The sequence below is a fragment of the Astatotilapia calliptera genome, chromosome 23 (assembly GCF_964374335.1).
Source record: "Astatotilapia calliptera chromosome 23, fAstCal68.1, whole genome shotgun sequence".
NCBI lineage: Eukaryota > Metazoa > Chordata > Actinopteri > Cichliformes > Cichlidae > Astatotilapia > Astatotilapia calliptera.
The window spans coordinates 10,846,370-10,867,479 of record NC_137443.1 but is presented as its reverse complement, the minus strand read 5'-3'; the positions used below and the strand labels follow the sequence as shown (position 1 = coordinate 10,867,479).

Genomic DNA, 21,110 nt, shown 5'->3' with positions numbered 1-21,110 from the left:
ATTAATTTGTGCAAACAAGAAAAATCTACAGCTTTTTGGTCAGAGGTGCTCTTGTGATTTAAGCCGGGTAGAGTAGATTTATGTGTTGATGCTACCTGCTTCAGCTCTGGCTGGATTACAAACTTTAACCATGTGCTGAACTTTGGCCCAGCGTTGATACCTCTTGTTAGTATAACGACCTCTTCTTAGCTTGTATGTATGATGTATGATGGTGGATAAATTAAATATACAAAAAAATTTAACTATATTACAAAAGAACATCTATCTTGGAAACATCAAATGACCGGAGCATAACTTGTCAACTAGTCCGAAACTAAGTTATGCAGGAACAGTCAAAGACACACCTTCTCATGTTTGAAACCATTGTTTGAAAGGTTCTTTGTGGCACCAAAACAGGTTCTTCTATGGCATCAGTCTAAAGAACCACTTTCTATTCATTTCTATATAATTCGATTAGACAATGAAGAGTTATCTAATCTAATTATTCATTCAAAACTCTTATGCATAGCTGTATTTTATACAGCTCATACAGAATTCAAAGTACAGGTTCATGTGAGTATTTAATGTACGGCTCAGATCTACAGAATTTCAGTTTCTAGAGCAGACACAGAGCTCACAACAAGCTTCAGGCACCATTTTAGTGACTTTAACAATATATTAAATTTTAATTTCGGTCTAGCTGACATTAGGTTATGTACGCAGCACGCAATTGAACCACATATTTTAGAAGCCAAAGGTTCAAATTAGCTGGGAGCACCTTCACTTAATTATAACAGTGGTTTTGTTAGGAAAACAGTTTCTGTATACCGGATACTAAATTGCGGGGGTTAGGGTCTTTAGGCTTTGGCCCCCACCCCTGCCACCAGTATATTTTTAAGCAAATATTTCTAACTTTTATTTGAATATTCAGTTTCCTACCATCTTCTCTTAAAGGGTAATTGCCAGGTAACCCGCCCTCTCCCTTCGCACACACATGCACACAAAGAAAACACACAGTATAATTCACAGCCTCATTATAGTGAATAAATATTTATGCCCTTTACACCATCAAACTTAGATTGCTAAGGATGAAGAACCTTTTGTTCTTTAAAGAACCATTTGTAATAGCTGAAGGACCATCCACAAAATAAAAAGGTTCTTTGACGTATGATGGTTCTTTAAAGAACCATGAAGCCATCTGAAGAACCATTTAAGAACCATAATTTTTCTGAGCGTGTACCTGGAGTTGAGTGTTTTAACCGATGCATGAAACGATACATAAGTTGTAACGGCCGCCGTTTTCTTCGTGAGTATTTATTCAACGGCGTGCTGCGGGGAAAGGCCTGTTCTAACGTTTGAGTCTAAGGTTTATTTTTAGCACCTGCCGGCTCTTTTTTGCTTCTCATCTATGGGCTCAAATTGTGGTCATAAATATTTTGTTAATTATTTGTGGGGCGGTCGTGGTTCAAGAGTTGGGAGTTCGCCTTGTAATCGGAAGGTTGCCGCTTCGAGTTTCACATGTACTTTTTTGGCTAAGTCCACACACAAATCTTTTTTACAAGTACGAAATATTTATGACCACAATTTGAGCCCATACTCATCCGTAAACACTCTTTCACGTCATTCAGTTTATTTTGAAAAGTCTCAACAGGATCTTGAGCTTTATTGTGAAAGGGAAATAAACAAGCGTACACGATGGTTTTACCGTCCTTGTTGCTAACGACAACACATAAAAACAGTCGCTACACCCTGCTGTGACATCACACTCCAGAGCTGACGTCGGTGTCACGTGATACATTTTCAGCTTTGATCTGGTCCTACCAGCTCATAAATAGGGGCGGAGGCAAGGCAAGTTTATTTGTATCGCACAATTCGACACCGATGGTTTGCTTTGCAGAGACATTAGAAACAAAAGTTATTACAGACACTAGCAACGGGATCAGAGAACAGCACAGAAAAAAACTCAAATGGATTCCTTTAAAGGAGACAGTCCACAGGAAACCAGGCCCATAGAAATATCTGAAGAGGAGATGCAGACACTTCTCTTCAAATCCGTCTTTATGACCCGTACACAGGCAGAGAGACGAGAAATGGATGAAAAAAACTTTATCGTTCAGTTTGTTGTAAAGCTTTCAAACACCATTGCAACAAAAACTAAATTAGTCATAAAACCCATCGACATGTTTTCACTCATCAAAACAGTCACAGAAAAAACTGCAGGAAAATTACCTGCAGAACTGCCAACATCTATAAACAGGGTGGTTAAGTCTGTTTTCCGTGGACTGCACAAGATGTACAACTCCAAGGACTTGCTACAATTTTTCATTGTATTTCGTCAGTCAACATTTGAAGAAAATGTCTCAAGAATTTTAATATCAGAGATCAATAAGGTAAAGGAGAAAAGGATAAAGGGTTCTGTTGTTTGGGAAAATCAGACCAGTCCTGCTGAAACGTCTGAAGAACAGATCCCCAGTCCAGGGAAAAGGACACAAGAAACTAAAGAAAGAAACTTTATAATTCAGTTTCTTGTTAGGCTGAACAACATGGTCGCCTTAAAGACAGGCACAGCAACAAAGCAGGTCAACATTTTTGCCATTTTAGAAAACGTCATTGAAATGGCTGTGGGTAAACTACCCACACAACTTCCAAAATCTTTAGACAAACTTGTTAGAGCCGTTTATAAGAGTCTAAAGAAGACATATAAGTCTAAACTGATGGTACAGACTGCCATGGAATTCAGGCAGTTAAACTTTGAAGATAATGTAGCAAGAATGTTGATATCTGAAGTGAACAGGATGAAGGAGAAGAGGATTAAGGTTTTTGTTGTTAAGGAGAATAATAACAACAATTCATCTGAACAATCCTCTTCAAACACCACTAGGAACTGTTGTTGTTTTGGGAAATTTTTGAAAACATTGTTTCCCTACAAAATCATAGTCGAAATCAGGCTATGATTTCGACTATGATATATACAATTCACAAGATTTCAACAATTTTAAAATCCTACAGTGTTGGTTCTGTCTCGCATCAGCCCCATCCAAACAGGTCGCGGCAGATGGCTGACCCTCTCTGAGCCTGGTTCTGCTGGAGGTTTCTTCCTGTTGAAAGGGAGTTTTTCCTCCCCACTGTTGCCAAGTGCTTGCTCGTGGGGGATTGTTTGGGTTGGAGCTTTAATTTTGTAAGGTTTTTACCTTACAATTTAAAACACCTCGATTCAGAACCTCTCACTGTTGTTGAAATTGTTTGGCCCTTTCTGTGAGGGCACTGCATGTTCTCAATCTCATTGGGAAATGCTACATTTTGCACATGAATGCAGATTTATTCTAAATTGCAAAATGCATTTGCTAAAAATAAACAAACTAAACTAATGCATGGCTATGGTGTATTTTTATGAATCTCGTACTCAGGTAATAAATACTTTTGTCTTATTACTGAGCAATAATAAAGTTTAAAAAAAACCCTCATGTCTTTTAATGAACCGCTTGTGTTTTAGTTTAGTTATAGTTATAGGTAGTGGCCGAAAGAGTTTTGGTCCCTCTTACTCCAATGTAAGCTTGTGGAAAAAGCCCAAGAAGTGTGTTCAAGCCTGTCTATTGAGCAGAGTTTAGATTATGAAACTCTTAAGAAAACTGTGCTGCAGGCGTATGAACTTGTCCCTGAAGCATATCGGCAGAAATTTAGGAATCTTAATAAAACTGCTAACCAGACTTTTGTTGAGTTTGCGCAAGAAAAGAATGTGTTGTTTGAGAAATGGTGTTGTTCATGTAAAGTTAAAACCGTGGAAGAGTTAAACCCTTATTTTGCTGGAGGAGTTTAAAAAGTGTTTGCCGGAACGCATCGTGACTTATTTAAACGAACAAAAGGTGTCGTCTCTCACTAACGCGGCACTCCTGGCTGACGAGTTTGTTTTAACGCACAAAAGTGTGTTCTGTGCACAGAATTCGTTTCAGGAAAATTTCTCTGAACGAAAAAAGTCACCACGAGCAGTGCGTAAAAATGTATCAGCGTTCATTGCTAGATCAAACGGTCGAGAATGTTTTTATTGTCACGACTCAGGACATTTGATTGCTGCGTGTCCAGTATTAAAAAGAAAAGAAGCGAGGGGCACTAAATTCCCCGCAGGCGTGGGTTTGATTAAAACCGCTTGCTCGCCAAAGGTGCACGCGGAGGCTGAACAAAACCCGAAAACTGACATTGATCCGCAGTTGTGTCATGCGGCTTTGTTTCGTTGACGGGTGAAGAAAATGATAAAGTGCCAGTCACGGTTCTTAGAGATACGGGTGCGTACCACTCATTCTTACTAGAATCTGTGCTGCCTTTGTCTGAAAAAACATCCTGTGGTTCCGACATAGTAGTGTGGGGAATAAAAATGAGTGTCACCAAAGCCCCTCTGCATATGGGTGCATTCGCCGTTAGTGTCGGGCTACGTTAAAGTCGCCGTGCGCCAGCGATTACCAATCGAAGGAGTTTCCTTCATTCTTGGTAATGATCTAGCTGGTGGGCATGTTTTTCCCCCGCCAGAAGTTGTTGATGTTCCTGCCCTTGCTGCTGACTCAGGCTCCACTGCTTCAGAGGTGTTTCCTGCGTGCGCAATTACTCGTGCTCAGGCTCATAAAATGGGTGAGATTGTGGATTTGTCGGGGTCGTTTATGGCTACGCTTGATGAAGACGACTCTTTCGTGTCACCCATTGATTCTGTAAAAAATCTCCACATGTGACGTCCCTGAAATGATTCCTGAGGACATTAATCAGAGCTTGAATATGACCAGAGCACAGCAGGGTGATCCTTCACTGGTGCCTTGTTTTTCCTCTGTTGTGGACAGAGAGGGATCTAAAGCTCCAGTGAAATATTTCATTTGTTCTAATTTGCTATGACCTCAGAGTAGGGCTGTGCGATGTGACCAAAATCACATATCCCAATATAAGCATCTATAGCCCCGATAACGATAGAAATCACAAAAATGTAACATTTTCTGTAAATTCTGTGAATCTCGGGCAGCTCGACTCAGCTGGGCATCGTGTACCTGGAGTTGAGTGTTTTAACCGATGCATGAAACGATACATAAGTTGTAACGGCCGCCGTTTTCTTCGTGAGTATTTATTCAACGGCGTGCTGCGGGGAAAGGCCTGTTCTAACGTTTGAGTCTAAGGTTTATTTTTAGCACCTGCCGGCTCTTTTTTGCTTCTCATCTATGGGCTCAAATTGTGGTCATAAATATTTTGTTAATTATTTGTGGGGCAGTCGTGGTTCAAGAATTGGGAGTTCGCCTTGTAATCGGAAGGTTGCCGCTTCGAGTTTCACATGTACTTTTTGGCTAAGTCCACACACAAATCTTTTTTACACATACAAATCTTTTTTACAAGTACAACATATTTATGACCACAATTTGAGCCCATACTCATCCGTAAACACTCTTTCACGTCATTCAGTTTATTTTGAAAAGTCTCAACAGGATCTTGAGCTTTATTGTGAAAGGGAAATAAACAAGTGTACACGATGGTTTTACCGTCCTTGTTGCTAACGACAACACATAAAAACAGTCGCTACACCCTGCTGTGACATCACACTCCAGAGCTGACGTCGGTGTCACGTGATACATTTTCAGCTTTGATCTGGTCCTACCAGCTCATAAATAGGGGCGGAGGCAAGGCAAGTTTATTTGTATCGCACAATTCGACACCGATGGTTTGCTTTGCAGAGACATTAGAAACAAAAGTTATTACAGACACTAGCAACGGGATCAGAGAACAGCACAGAAAAAAACTCAAATGGATTCCTTTAAAGGAGACAGTCCACAGGAAACCAGGCCCATAGAAATATCTGAAGAGGAGATGCAGACACTTCTCTTCAAATCCGTCTTTATGACCCGTACACGGGCAGAGAGACGAGAAATGGATGAAAAAAACTTTATCGTTCAGTTTGTTGTAAAGCTTTCAAACACCATTACAACAAAAACTAAATTAGTCATAAAACCCATCGACATGTTTTCACTCATCAAAACAGTCACAGAAAAAACTGCAGGAAAATTACCTGCAGAACTGCCAACATCTATAAACAGGGTGGTTAAGTCTGTTTTCCGTGGACTGCACAAGATGTACGACTCCAAGGACTTGCTACAATTTTTCATTGTATTTCGTCAGTCAACATTTGAAGAAAATGTCTCAAGAATTTTAATATCAGAGATCAATAAGGTAAAGGAGAAAAGGATAAAGGGTTCTGTTGTTTGGGAAAATCAGACCAGTCCTGCTGAAACGTCTGAAGAACAGATCCCCAGTCCAGGGCAAAGGACACAAGAAACTAAAGAAAGAAACTTTATAATTCAGTTTCTTGTTAGGCTGAACAACATGGTCGCCTTAAAGACAGGCACAGCAACAAAGCAGGTCAACATTTTTGCCATTTTAGAAAATGTCATTGAAATGGCTGTGGGTAAACTACCCACACAACTTCCAAAATCTTTAGACAAACTTGTTAGAGCCGTTTATAAGAGTCTAAAGAAGACATATAAGTCTAAACTGATGGTACAGACTGCCATGGAATTCAGGCAGTTAAACTTTGAAGATAATGTAGCAAGAATGTTGATATCTGAAGTGAACAGGATGAAGGAGAAGAGGATTAAGGTTTTTGTTGTTAAGGAGAATAATAACAACAATTCATCTGAACAATCCTCTTCAAACACCACTAGGAACTGTTGTTCTTTTGGGAAATTTTTGAAAACATTGTTTCCCTACAAAATCATAGTCGAAATCAGGCTATGATTTCGACTATGATATATACAATTCACAAGATTTCAACAATTTTAAAATCCTACAGTGTTGGTTCTGTCTCGCATCAGCCCCATCCAAACAGGTCGCGGCAGATGGCTGACCCTCTCTGAGCCTGGTTCTGCTGGAGGTTTCTTCCTGTTGAAAGGGAGTTTTTCCTCCCCACTGTTGCCAAGTGCTTGCTCGTGGGGGATTGTTTGGGTTGGAGCTTTAATTTTGTAAGGTTTTTACCTTACAATTTAAAACACCTCGATTCAGAACCTCTCACTGTTGTTGAAATTGTTTGGCCCTTTCTGTGAGGGCACTGCATGTTCTCAATCTCATTGGGAAATGCTACATTTTGCACATGAATGCAGATTTATTCTAAATTGCAAAATGCATTTGCTAAAAATAAACAAACTAAACTAATGCATGGCTATGGTGTATTTTTATGAATCTCGTACTCAGGTAATAAATACTTTTGTCTTATTACTGAGCAATAATAAAGTTTAAAAAAAACCCTCATGTCTTTTAATGAACCGCTTGTGTTTTAGTTTAGTTATAGTTATAGGTAGTGGCCGAAAGAGTTTTGGTCCCTCTTACTCCAATGTAAGCTTGTGGAAAAAGCCCAAGAAGTGTGTTCAAGCCTGTCTATTGAGCAGAGTTTAGATTATGAAACTCTTAAGAAAACTGTGCTGCAGGCGTATGAACTTGTCCCTGAAGCATATCGGCAGAAATTTAGGAATCTTAATAAAACTGCTAACCAGACTTTTGTTGAGTTTGCGCAAGAAAAGAATGTGTTGTTTGAGAAATGGTGTTGTTCATGTAAAGTTAAAACCGTGGAAGAGTTAAACCCTTATTTTGCTGGAGGAGTTTAAAAAGTGTTTGCCGGAACGCATCGTGACTTATTTAAACGAACAAAAGGTGTCGTCTCTCACTAACGCGGCACTCCTGGCTGACGAGTTTGTTTTAACGCACAAAAGTGTGTTCTGTGCACAGAATTCGTTTCAGGAAAATTTCTCTGAACGAAAAAAGTCACCACGAGCAGTGCGTAAAAATGTATCAGCGTTCATTGCTAGATCAAACGGTCGAGAATGTTTTTATTGTCACGACTCAGGACATTTGATTGCTGCGTGTCCAGTATTAAAAAGAAAAGAAGCGAGGGGCACTAAATTCCCCGCAGGCGTGGGTTTGATTAAAACCGCTTGCTCGCCAAAGGTGCACGCGGAGGCTGAACAAAACCCGAAAACTGACATTGATCCGCAGTTGTGTCATGCGGCTTTGTTTCGTTGACGGGTGAAGAAAATGATAAAGTGCCAGTCACGGTTCTTAGAGATACGGGTGCGTACCACTCATTCTTACTAGAATCTGTGCTGCCTTTGTCTGAAAAAACATCCTGTGGTTCCGACATAGTAGTGTGGGGAATAAAAATGAGTGTCACCAAAGCCCCTCTGCATATGGGTGCATTCGCCGTTAGTGTCGGGCTACGTTAAAGTCGCCGTGCGCCAGCGATTACCAATCGAAGGAGTTTCCTTCATTCTTGGTAATGATCTAGCTGGTGGGCATGTTTTTCCCCCGCCAGAAGTTGTTGATGTTCCTGCCCTTGCTGCTGACTCAGGCTCCACTGCTTCAGAGGTGTTTCCTGCGTGCGCAATTACTCGTGCTCAGGCTCATAAAATGGGTGAGATTGTGGATTTGTCGGGGTCGTTTATGGCTACGCTTGATGAAGACGACTCTTTCGTGTCACCCATTGATTCTGTAAAAAATCTCCACATGTGACGTCCCTGAAATGATTCCTGAGGACATTAATCAGAGCTTGAATATGACCAGAGCACAGCAGGGTGATCCTTCACTGGTGCCTTGTTTTTCCTCTGTTGTGGACAGAGAGGGATCTAAAGCTCCAGTGAAATATTTCATTTGTTCTAATTTGCTATGACCTCAGAGTAGGGCTGTGCGATGTGACCAAAATCACATATCCCAATATAAGCATCTATAGCCCCGATAACGATAGAAATCACAAAAATGTAACATTTTCTGTAAATTCTGTGAATCTCGGGCAGCTCGACTCAGCTGGGCATCGTGTACCTGGAGTTGAGTGTTTTAACCGATGCATGAAACGATACATAAGTTGTAACGGCCGCCGTTTTCTTCGTGAGTATTTATTCAACGGCGTGCTGCGGGGAAAGGCCTGTTCTAACGTTTGAGTCTAAGGTTTATTTTTAGCACCTGCCGGCTCTTTTTTGCTTCTCATCTATGGGCTCAAATTGTGGTCATAAATATTTTGTTAATTATTTGTGGGGCAGTCGTGGTTCAAGAATTGGGAGTTCGCCTTGTAATCGGAAGGTTGCCGCTTCGAGTTTCACATGTACTTTTTGGCTAAGTCCACACACAAATCTTTTTTACACATACAAATCTTTTTTACAAGTACAACATATTTATGACCACAATTTGAGCCCATACTCATCCGTAAACACTCTTTCACGTCATTCAGTTTATTTTGAAAAGTCTCAACAGGATCTTGAGCTTTATTGTGAAAGGGAAATAAACAAGCGTACACGATGGTTTTACCGTCCTTGTTGCTAACGACAACACATAAAAACAGTCGCTACACCCTGCTGTGACATCACACTCCAGAGCTGACGTCGGTGTCACGTGATACATTTTCAGCTTTGATCTGGTCCTACCAGCTCATAAATAGGGGCGGAGGCAAGGCAAGTTTATTTGTATCGCACAATTCGACACCGATGGTTTGCTTTGCAGAGACATTAGAAACAAAAGTTATTACAGACACTAGCAACGGGATCAGAGAACAGCACAGAAAAAAACTCAAATGGATTCCTTTAAAGGAGACAGTCCACAGGAAACCAGGCCCATAGAAATATCTGAAGAGGAGATGCAGACACTTCTCTTCAAATCCGTCTTTATGACCCGTACACGGGCAGAGAGACGAGAAATGGATGAAAAAAACTTTATCGTTCAGTTTGTTGTAAAGCTTTCAAACACCATTACAACAAAAACTAAATTAGTCATAAAACCCATCGACATGTTTTCACTCATCAAAACAGTCACAGAAAAAACTGCAGGAAAATTACCTGCAGAACTGCCAACATCTATAAACAGGGTGGTTAAGTCTGTTTTCCGTGGACTGCACAAGATGTACGACTCCAAGGACTTGCTACAATTTTTCATTGTATTTCGTCAGTCAACATTTGAAGAAAATGTCTCAAGAATTTTAATATCAGAGATCAATAAGGTAAAGGAGAAAAGGATAAAGGGTTCTGTTGTTTGGGAAAATCAGACCAGTCCTGCTGAAACGTCTGAAGAACAGATCCCCAGTCCAGGGCAAAGGACACAAGAAACTAAAGAAAGAAACTTTATAATTCAGTTTCTTGTTAGGCTGAACAACATGGTCGCCTTAAAGACAGGCACAGCAACAAAGCAGGTCAACATTTTTGCCATTTTAGAAAATGTCATTGAAATGGCTGTGGGTAAACTACCCACACAACTTCCAAAATCTTTAGACAAACTTGTTAGAGCCGTTTATAAGAGTCTAAAGAAGACATATAAGTCTAAACTGATGGTACAGACTGCCATGGAATTCAGGCAGTTAAACTTTGAAGATAATGTAGCAAGAATGTTGATATCTGAAGTGAACAGGATGAAGGAGAAGAGGATTAAGGTTTTTGTTGTTAAGGAGAATAATAACAACAATTCATCTGAACAATCCTCTTCAAACACCACTAGGAACTGTTGTTGTTTTGGGAAATTTTTGAAAACATTGTTTCCCTACAAAATCATAGTCGAAATCAGGCTATGATTTCGACTATGATATATACAATTCACAAGATTTCAACAATTTTAAAATCCTACAGTGTTGGTTCTGTCTCGCATCAGCCCCATCCAAACAGGTCGCGGCAGATGGCTGACCCTCTCTGAGCCTGGTTCTGCTGGAGGTTTCTTCCTGTTGAAAGGGAGTTTTTCCTCCCCACTGTTGCCAAGTGCTTGCTCGTGGGGGATTGTTTGGGTTGGAGCTTTAATTTTGTAAGGTTTTTACCTTACAATTTAAAACACCTCGATTCAGAACCTCTCACTGTTGTTGAAATTGTTTAGCCCTTTCTGTGAGGGCACTGCATGTTCTCAATCTCATTGGGAAATGCTACATTTTGCACATGAATGCAGATTTATTCTAAAATTGCAAAATGCATTTGCTAAAAATAAACAAACTAAACTAATGCATGGCTATGGTGTATTTTTTATGAATCTCGTACTCAGGTAATAAATACTTTTGTCTTATTACTGAGCAATAATAAAGTTTAAACAAAAACCTCATGTCTTTTAATGAACCGCTTGTGTTTTAGTTTAGTTATACTTAGCTACATTAACTAACTATAGTTAATGTAGCTACCCTAACCCTTTAGTTGTAGTTCGTTAATGTAGCTTGAACTGAAACCTCCATGCTTCATAAGTCTGGTTAAAATAAACTAGTGCTTGATGATGTCACTGTTTGCTTCATGATGGATTGCAGCTCTGTTTTGATTTCAAAAACGTATTTTATTAAATGCAGGGGGGGGGGACTGCTGCAACTATACTAAATAAGGTTATATTAAATACACTTTAAATAGGGATGTTGGTGGCACTGAAGTATAAATAGGAATACGGTTTGTAAATAAGGTGTAATGTCCATGAGTGCTGGCAGTGCAGTTATCCTCCAATCAGGGTGGAGCACAGCAAGAATTTGCTGAAATTATTTTCTCAGCAAGTAATTTTTGTAACTTTCTATGTTAATATTAGTAAATATGGTAAAAATCAAGAGTAACATGTGGAAATCACAAATATCAAAACTAATTTTGTTCAGAGAGGAACTGTAATACTGCACGAGTGCGTCCGTACACCACCAACCCGTTGATGTGTCTAATCATTCCTCCCCACTCTGCGACACGACCGCCGGGGATCAAACTGCAATTTTGTTCTGGGATATGTGAAGCTAGAGACACCATCAACCAGGGACGAGAGCAGGAGACACTGAGGCAGGCACGGAGGACGGTACGAAACGTGAACCCAAGCGCAGAGACAGACACGGAGAGCAGCACTCAAGGTTAACAAGTCTTTATTCCCACGTACCGGAAGAATCTCTGGATGGAAATCTGAGCAGGACTGAGATCTAAATTAATAATAAGTCAAAGTAGCAACATACAACCTTCAGAAATTTTCACTGCTCTAAATTTAACTGCCATCAAGTATCTGTTATTTCTGTGATTTGATTGACAAGGCCGCATGTTAGAATATAGAATACACACTGAAAAACCACCAGTTTGCCGAGACGATTCAGAATTCTGACCGCTTTACTTTTAATTAGTATTTAAATTCCTTAAGTTATCATGTTTTTAGTCTGCACTAAAAGAAATTCAGAGTGAAAATTTGTTTTGAGAGTTTCTTGAATTTTGTAAAAATGATTAAAAATCTAAAACTGAAATATTTCTTTTTTAAAACTATTCAAGTAACCATTGAAGGTTTATTAGAATGTTTGCTTTAAGGAAGGGTGTAGAATGTCCTCAGTCCGATTGGTCCTCATTCCCAATACAAATTCCAGCAACTATATCCTGAAATTGTGTTTGTACACCTTGTCAGAGAGCTGGTCAATATTTAGCCGTGTCTTGATAACAATTTCTGTGGAAACGTGGGTTTATTATCTAAAGGTGAGGTAAAACATTATTCCAGTGCAAGGTATTTGTATCAGTGCGGATTAAATGTGATTTCAAATTCAGAAATTAATTTCCAAAAACATTAAATATGGTGTAACAGAAAAGTGTAATTTGTGCAGAGAACAGAAAAGCTAACGTAAAACCGAATCTCTCCAAGCACCTGCAAAGAAGGTGCTCAGGATCTCTTGTTCCAATAAACAAGTGAAGCAGAGCAAGCTCAAACATGCACGAGGAAGGCAATGATTGCTCTTTAGAATATAACCATATCGTGGTGATAAATATATGGATGCCGAAAACAAGGTGCGGAAAGCTGCATCTGGTCAGATGGAAAAACACAAATGTGGAGGAGTTGGACGGATTTGTACAAAATCAAATGGCTGCTAATCAACGGATGCAAGGTTATCGATGGTTACACCTTCATGCAGTAAAGAAGATGCTTGTTGTTTCACATATAAGAGCTGATCACTTTGTTTCAGCTACTTATCTAAACAAGACATTTTGTAGACAGTACAGCAAATGTGGCAGTCTGTCTTGAAACAACAACGGTAATATCCACAATTCAACTTTGATCTCAATTTTTTTTTTCTTAATGTGGCTCTAATACGTCATCATGATACTCAGAAAGTGATTTAAATACTGGCCTCCTTTATTACCACCATTATTCACTTTTCCCTCAGCGCTGGAGTTGTTACTTCATTATTGAAAACTGCATCCGTTATTCCAATTCTTAATAATTTCCCATAATTTCAATAACTTTCTACAGATATCTAACCTCCCTTTAATTTCTAAAATTATTGAGAATGTTGTCGCCTCTTAGCTTCACACACGTCAATAACAATAATCTCTATGAACAATTCTAGTCTGGTTTTCGCCCACTTCACAGCACAGAAAATATTAAAAACGACCAATCACCTCCTGATGGCAGGTGACTCCAGTGTCCTCATCATCCTCACCCTTCTCTGATTGCAGCCTTTGATTTACCACACTATCCTTCTGAAAAGACTTTGGCATTAGTCATATCCTCCTAGCCTGGTTCACCTCATATCTCTCAGATTGCACTCATTTCATTCAACTTAAATTTCACTTTTTAGGTTCATTTTCTGTTTCTGCTGGTGTGCCACAGGGTTCAGTATTAGGGCCTTTTCTATTAATTTTTTACATGCTTCCACTTGGTTACATACTCAGAAATTTAATATTAAGTTTCACTGTCATGCTGATGACACTCAGCTGTATATTTCTTCCTTCTAGCCGCTCTGCACCGCGGCACTGGAATTCCCTTCCTCCTGATATCAGGAAAACTGGCTCTCTCTTCTCATTCAAGTCAAAACTCATCTGTTCAAACTGGCTAACTCTCTTTAAACATTGATTCCAATCAATGACACCGTTTATACTGTAATACAAACCTATCTGAAAATGTGAGGAAAGAAGTCACCAAACTGCTGACTCATATTTGTGTTTGTGCAGCAGCTTTATTAAGACAAAGTATGAAACTAATGTACAGAGCAGCATCACCTCATCACGTTAAATATGAAGGCCACTGGCTATGAATGTCTCAGTGAGTTTGAGCTGGCGATGAACAGATGAATGAGTGCTGAGTTTCTGCAGAGCAGCTCGTGGAGATCCAGCTTCTCGGGTTTTGAACCAGCACGCAGTTGGAGTCGTTCTCGGGCTCACCGGGGCTCACTGGCGCCCCCCTCAGTCTGGAGGAAGACAGCGAGCGACTGTCAGCCCACGATGAGCGTCCTGGACCTCCAGACAGACCTGAGGAGCAGACAGAGGAGCCGTCAGTCTGGAAGCAAAGCCTGACACGCACCAGGCCTCAGGATACAACATTTCATCCACTGGAGCTCCAAATCAGAGTCACTGAAACAAAAACCTTTCATCGTCATCAGAATCAGCCCGAAAACTCATGAATAAAGAAAATCTGCTCAGGTTTGCCAGCTTAAGTTTCCAAAGAGTTCAAAGCATCAAAAGATGGCAGATTCAAGAGTGATCCAGAGGGCCACACCGACACCACAAAGCTTCCTTTGTGTTCAGGTGTGTGAGAACAAACTCGGCACCTGTGTGAAAATGATCCTGCAGTTTGCCTGCAGCACAGCCTCCTGCCAGGTAACAATGACAGCTTGATCGCTCTGAGAACAGAGTTTAAAAAAAGACAATGGCTTTGCTTTCTTTGCCACATATTCAAAGTGATGCCCCAAACTCTAAATTTCTGAAAACAGAACTTTGCTCGTTTATTCCTCCTACGTCAGCATCACCTTTGATTCTCTCTGAACCTGCAGGTCCAGCGAGGTGTTACTAAGAGCCCAAAGTGAAAATCTGTGAGGGACCAGATTCAGCCTGCGTACAGTTTCACATATCTGTGCTACATCCTAAAAACACAGTGAAATAAAATCTGTTTCCCAGTCAAACTGCAGAGGCCTGCTGGGGTTTGTTCAGACTTTCAGTTCTTTAAATGTGGATAAAAGTCAACATGACCCAAAAGCCAAGAAACATCAGGAAACAGCTAAATTAACTATTAATTAACTTGATTAATTACTGGTTATCATTATTGAGGAAACACCCACCGATCCAAAATGGCTTCTTCCCTGCAAACCTCCACAGCCAGCTCACATCTCTCCTGGAGTGCACGTCGGTCAGGCTGCTGTTAAACCTGCCAGAGGAGAGGAGAGCAAAGGTCAAAGGTCACATCAGAGAGCAGGTTCTTCACTGATTAATATTTCTGTCCTGCTCATACGTGCAGCACAGAGGTGCATGACCTCAGGCTGGCTCAGCATCGTTGCCTTAATTAAATGAAGCACAGTTTTCAAATGCTCATGAAGTTAAAATAAAAATCAAACAGTCACTGCGATGGTTCAAAATCTTTTTCTTGCTTTGCAGCTGCAGGCTGTTCGCCACGCACAGCTGGAAGAAACTCTGTGAGGACCTCCTTTAAACCGTCAGATGTGTTACAGCGAGACTCATGGTCATGTTTTAAACATGTCAAGGATATCAGTGATGATTCTGACTTGTGTCACATCTCAGCTGAGTGACCAAATCTGAAACCAAAGATCAATCAGCAAACTGGAAACAGAACAGAAACAGAGTCAGAGGAGAAAGCGGCTTCTTTACAGCAGCGAGCAGGTTCTGTCGGCGCTGGCCCAGCTCGCCACGGACGGGCTGAGGATGTAACATCGTCTCCTGTGGTGCGTCCAGCCATCAGGACATGAGCTGCTCACAGACTTCCCCACCTGAACACACACAGATAGCCAGAGGTCAAAGGTTACTCCGGTGTGTGTGTGTGTGTGTGTGTGTGTGTGTGTGTGTGTGTGTGCCTTGTGCTGGCGGAGCTCGGGTTGGTGTTTCTGAGCTTGATGAGCCATCTGAGGAGAATCTCCAACTTGGAGTTCCTGCAGGGGACGACCGTGAGCTGACCAGCTCCACTCGACATCGCCCGGTTGCAGCTCCTCGAGCCGGAGAGGAGTCAGACTGTGGAACTGGAGGAAGAAGGAGGGGAGGAGGGGGAGGAGGAGGAGGAGGAGGAAGAGACATTAACACAGTGAGCTTCAGTCGGTCATTGGATAAACTGGCTGAGTGTCTTACCGTCCAAACCTTCTCCTGCTCGTCCTCAGGCCTCCTCTGTGCAGACAGACGGACCTGAACAACAACACAAAGTTCAGAATTTACAGAAAGACACACTCACACAAACACACACAGACGAGAAAATGGATCACAAATCTGTGAACAGATATTGTTTGAGAGCGCAGGCGGTGCCCATCTGAGCCCAACTTCCTGTTCGCTGATTTGTTACGATCGTGTGACAATTGTTCACTCTGACTGTTTAAAGTTTAAAGAACTCAGAATCATGTTCTGTCTGTGTCTCACCGTGCTCCCAGTGTTCCCAGTACTGCTTCCAGTGTGCTGCTGAATGTTTAGGTGGCTGCTGTGGGGGGTGTAGCCATTGCTGTGGGGCTCTGGGTCTCGTGGCTCCACCTCTTTGTAGTCCAGGTGATGTCGATTCGGGACGTCTCCTCGGGGCGGGTGAGGCTGGTTCTCCCACAGCAGCTCCGCCTCTATATTGATGACCGGAACCTCCTCTTCCTCCTCTTGCTGCAGAGGATCAGGGAGCTGAGGAGGGAGAGGGGGAGGAGTAGGAGGAGGAGGAAGGGGGCGCTGATCATCTTCTACCCACAGGTCGTCTGGGTCACAGCTTCCTGAGACACAGAAGCAATCCTTTAACGTTCAGTCGAATCTAAGACTGACCAGCGGCTTAAAGTCCTAACTGTGATGGTGTGAGGATGGTTTGATGGAGCAGCAGTTTTCATTTTAAATCGACTGGAATCATTTTTAAATCCCACTCACAGACAATTTATTGTATTTATTTCTCAGTTTGTAGAGTTAAACTCATTCATTCATTGGACTCATTGATCAGATCGATCATGTCACCTCGGTGGGGGTCGATGATCTCCACGGTGGCCGAGCTCCTTGGTCCCAGGACGGCGTTCTGGGGGTTTCTCAGCGTGACCGTGAAGCTCTCGTGGTTTTCTTCCAGGCCGTCGTCAATCAGGTAAATGTTCCAGGTTTTCACCTTCACACCTGAAGCACAACAAAAAACAGCTGTTAGACAGGGACTGCACGCTGCGCCACAACAGGTCACATGATGAGGCGGTGAAAGTCCAAGCGGCGGTCAGACCTGGATCGAACTGGATGAGACTCGCAGTGCTGTGAGTGAAATCTCTGCCAGCTTTGGCTGATCCTTCGTCCACCTGAAGAAGAAGACGTCAGGATTTTAGTCCAAAACAAACCGAGCTACAGCTTCCTGCTCGTTACACGTCGGCTTCACTCGATTCTCAGCTGTTTTTGATCTAACTCAGAGTTTGTAAAAGCTGGAGTCTTTCGCAGGTTTACCACAGCGGCTTGAAAACTGAGAAACGCTCAGGAAGACATCTGAGAGTCTGCGATTGCACTCAGACTTAAAACAGAATCTGAGCAGACAAAGTGGTTAGGAACTTCCAGTTTTATATATTATAAACCAGGAGGTGGGTGAGGCGTGACCTGGATGGCGACGTAGGCAGGGTCAGCGCTCCTCCCGTTGCGCTGCACGCGGATCTGAAGTATCCCGGCCGTCTCACAGGTTCTGTAGCAGGTCGCCGACAGCTCCACTCGAGACCAGGACAGCTCCAGCCTGCAGGAAAAAGAAGAGGCTGTTAGAGTCAGACAGCACCCCCACCTGACCGAAGGTTTCATTTATGTTCACAGAGTAACCACGAGCAGACAGACAGGATGTGATGTAACGTACGTCTGAGGCTCTATCTGGAACTTTATCTCACATCATGTGTTCTCTAATTTAGGCGGCCTTAACTTCCTACTGCTCTGCAATTACAGTATTCCAAAAATACCACTGAAACTTTCTCACTTTCATCAACAAATTCTTTTGGCATGGGCGCTGATTTACAAACACAATTTCTCTCCACAAAACTGTTTTATTTGGAATAACTGCAATATTATTTATAAAAATAAAACTCTTTTTTTAAATAACTGGTTTAGTAATGGAATAATCTTGGTTAGTCAGTTATTTAGAGAAGATGGACTCTTTTATAATTACTCTGAGTTCCTCAGGAGATACAATGTACCGATAACGCCTAAAGAATTCTCAATAGTGTTCGATGCCATCCCATCTGGTCTGTCCATGTTACACAGATGCTCCCACAGTGCTCCACTACAGGTCACTCCCCCGGATGTGTTACATTCTTCTCTTGGAAATGTTTGCTTTTCCTCTCATAAGTCTATAAATACCAAAATAAGATCTCTCTTTCAGGATGCAATGGTCTCTGTTCCATCAGCCATATTTTATTGGGCCAATTTTGTAACAGATATTGAATGGAAAAAAGTTTGGACTTTACCACAAAGGTTTTTCTTGACAAACAAAATTAAAGAGATTTCTTTTAAGTTGATTCATAAGTTTTACCCTACCAAACAATATTTGTCCAAATTTATGGCTGAAATAAATGTAAATTGTACTTTCTGTCAAGAGCAACCTGAAACAGTTTCTCATCTGTTTTGGTCATGTAAATTTACGTGTAAATTCTGGAAGGATTTCCACAAGTTTATTACTGACTTTGTTCTCCCTAATCTTCAACTGTACTATAAGGATGTTATCTTTGGCTATTATAATTTTAAAGACAAGGACAATGATGTTTTCTTTTTTATAAATTTGGTTTTATTTTTGGCAAAATTTCATATACACAAAATCAAAGTCCTCGGCAGAAAGCCTGAACTTCTTGTATTAAAAATGGAACTTGCACAATATATAAGGACAATCTCCTCATCAAAAAACACGAAGGCTCTCAAGACTGTTAACATCTATAACCGATTGAAACTGCTAACTTGATTTTGGCTCTTGCAAACTTTTGTTTATTTTTGTTCCCCTTAATTTATTTTATTTTTTGTACTCACTTTTGTCTCACTGTCTTTGTCACTCTTTCTGTTCCTCATTGTACTACCACAATGTTATCTTTTATGTGATCCCTGTTTTACCTGACTGTATGTCTATAATGTGATAAATAAAGTAAAAAAAAAAAACTAAAAAAAAAACGTACGTCTGAGGCAACACGCTGTTTCCTGCCGGATCTCTGAGGACAAACAGGAAGCTGTCAGACGTCACTTCCACGTCAGCGGGGAGGACGAACATCACGGCTCGCCGATCCACGTCACGCTGCGTGAAACGACCTTTGATGTACGACCCTGATGGAGCGAGAGAAGGAAGAGGAAGAGAAGGAAGGCTTTTAATCTGACTGCACGTGAGCCCTGCACAGGTGAGCCTGTGTAAGCAACCATCAGTTTCCTCGCACACCTGTGGCGGCGTTCTCCAGGTATCCTAAGAGTGGAGGTCTGCTGATGGAGAACTCGAGCTCCTCTGTGGGGCTGTCAGGGTCTGAGGCCTGCAGCTCTCTGCTGGTGATGAAGATTCCGTAACGGCCGCCGCCCAGATCCACCACGGTGCTGGGACTCCCCCTGGTGGTCAGAGTGGGAGGCGTCCGGTCGACCCAATCCACCTGAACACAGCAGGAAGTTAAATCAGTAACACAGAAACAGCGAGCACTTCAGGGGGACGAAGATCAGAGGAAACTGAGCAGCAGGAATCGAAAAGAAACCAAACGAGTCAAACAAAACTTTTTTATTTTCTTTAGGGAAACACTTCGTTTGTGCATCCGTCATCAACTCATCATCTCACTTCAAGACCTGAATGAACAGTTTAACAAACAGTGTTTTCTGGAACGTGTCTTCAGACGAAGTTCAGAGGAGAGGATGAGGATGATTTGTCGGTCCTGCAGAGATAACAGTCGGGCTTCAGTCAGGCTTACGGCTTCCCAAGAAAGCGTCGCTCTTTTAGCACTTTACAGAAACTCAAATCTGTGGAAGCGACAGATTCAAAGGTGATGGAGGAAGTGACATCAGAAACAGCAGCATGTGACATCACATGTTGGCGGAGCTTCAGGTCATCCTTTGTCATCCTGATTTAAGATCTGAGCAGAGGCGGTCGGTGGAAGGCGCTTTTACGCTGCTGTTGTCATCAAACTGAGCACAAATCATCTCCCCCTCGTTCTCTCAGTGCCTCCTTTTCCTGAAAAGGCCTGCTGCACTTCATCTCAGGATTTTTATGTTCTGGATATTTCAGAGAACTTTGTGCAGAAGCAGCAGAAACTGATCAGTGTGTGTTATTTTACCCGTCTCTCTCTCTCTCTGCCTGCAGTTCAGGTGCCTGACCACCAGGTGTCACCGATGTCCTATGTATGAGTCTGTTCATGGATGATTCTGCTTACACTGATGAAGCTTATGCCATCCTCTGACTTCAGCTCTTTTTTGGTGTGTGTAATTCATTTTCAGAGCAGGAACAGAACATCTGAATAAGACAAGGTCCTTTAATATCTCAGTGATCTGCAGCTTTTTCGGTTTCTAATATTTTAAAGAACAGAGGAAGGAGCCCAGTTTCATTCATCCGGGTCGCATCTGTTATGTCCAAACACAAACAGACATAAAATCTATGTCATCATCAGGTCAGAGATTTGTGCTGCAGGCATGAGCTGCTCCTCTGTGAGGGGATCCTCTGCTCTGCTGCTTTTCATGGATGCTCCCTGCTCTAATGGCTTCACACACACACACACACACACACACACACACACACACACACACACACACACACATTTCACTGATATCCTTCTCACACACAAACTATTCGATGTTTGGTCCAATCACAGGTGGCCTCCAGAGTCTCAGAGGCTCAAGGCAATGGTGTTAGCCACCTGGCTGCCCGTCAGCAGGTAACCTGTGGGGAGGAATCCAACTCTGGGTCAAAATCAGGCTTTTAGTGGAAACCTGGAACTGGTTCCAGATCAGGACCAGCACCTCCTGTGTTTGGTCCATTTTCACTGCTGGAAGTTGCTGGTTTGAAGCCGTGTGCAGAGGTCCAGATCGTTGTTTTTTGGGCTCCGTCTGACCTGCTTTAGTTATTATTAAAATTTCGCGTTTCTGCTGTGAGATGAATAGAGTAATTCTACCTGTGGATTGAGCCACACTGACCTCTGACCCTGCAGTCAGTGTTTGGTTCTGCTGGAGTTTTCTGCCTGATTAAATTGAGTTTTTCCTTCCCACTGTCCCCCGGTCACAGGGGTCACGTGGTTGTTGAGGTTTACTTTGTATTATTGTAGA

The 21,110-nt window shown here is 41.9% G+C and overlaps 1 protein-coding gene across 5 annotated transcripts in view; it reads right to left on the bottom strand.

The window, feature by feature from the left end:
- Nucleotides 1-13,871: 13,871 nt before the first annotated feature.
- The window catches only part of frem1b (Fras1 related extracellular matrix 1b), a 46,901-nt gene continuing 39,662 nt past the window's right edge, over nucleotides 13,872-21,110 (bottom strand). For all 5 annotated transcript variants that reach the window (XM_080296883.1, XM_080296884.1, XM_080296882.1 and 2 more), the window contains 11 exons: nucleotides 19,255-19,456; nucleotides 19,001-19,145; nucleotides 17,457-17,586; nucleotides 17,095-17,167; nucleotides 16,848-16,997; nucleotides 16,287-16,615; nucleotides 16,005-16,058; nucleotides 15,737-15,898; nucleotides 15,534-15,652; nucleotides 14,990-15,075; nucleotides 13,872-14,183 (listed from right to left, as the gene is read on the bottom strand). In XM_080296883.1, the coding sequence (XP_080153009.1) occupies nucleotides 13,975-14,183; nucleotides 14,990-15,075; nucleotides 15,534-15,652; nucleotides 15,737-15,898; nucleotides 16,005-16,058; nucleotides 16,287-16,615; nucleotides 16,848-16,997; nucleotides 17,095-17,167; nucleotides 17,457-17,586; nucleotides 19,001-19,145; nucleotides 19,255-19,456 (1,659 nt within the window). In that variant the 3' untranslated portion in view covers nucleotides 13,872-13,974. The remainder of the gene's footprint in view (nucleotides 14,184-14,989; nucleotides 15,076-15,533; nucleotides 15,653-15,736; nucleotides 15,899-16,004; nucleotides 16,059-16,286; nucleotides 16,616-16,847; nucleotides 16,998-17,094; nucleotides 17,168-17,456; nucleotides 17,587-19,000; nucleotides 19,146-19,254; nucleotides 19,457-21,110) is intronic.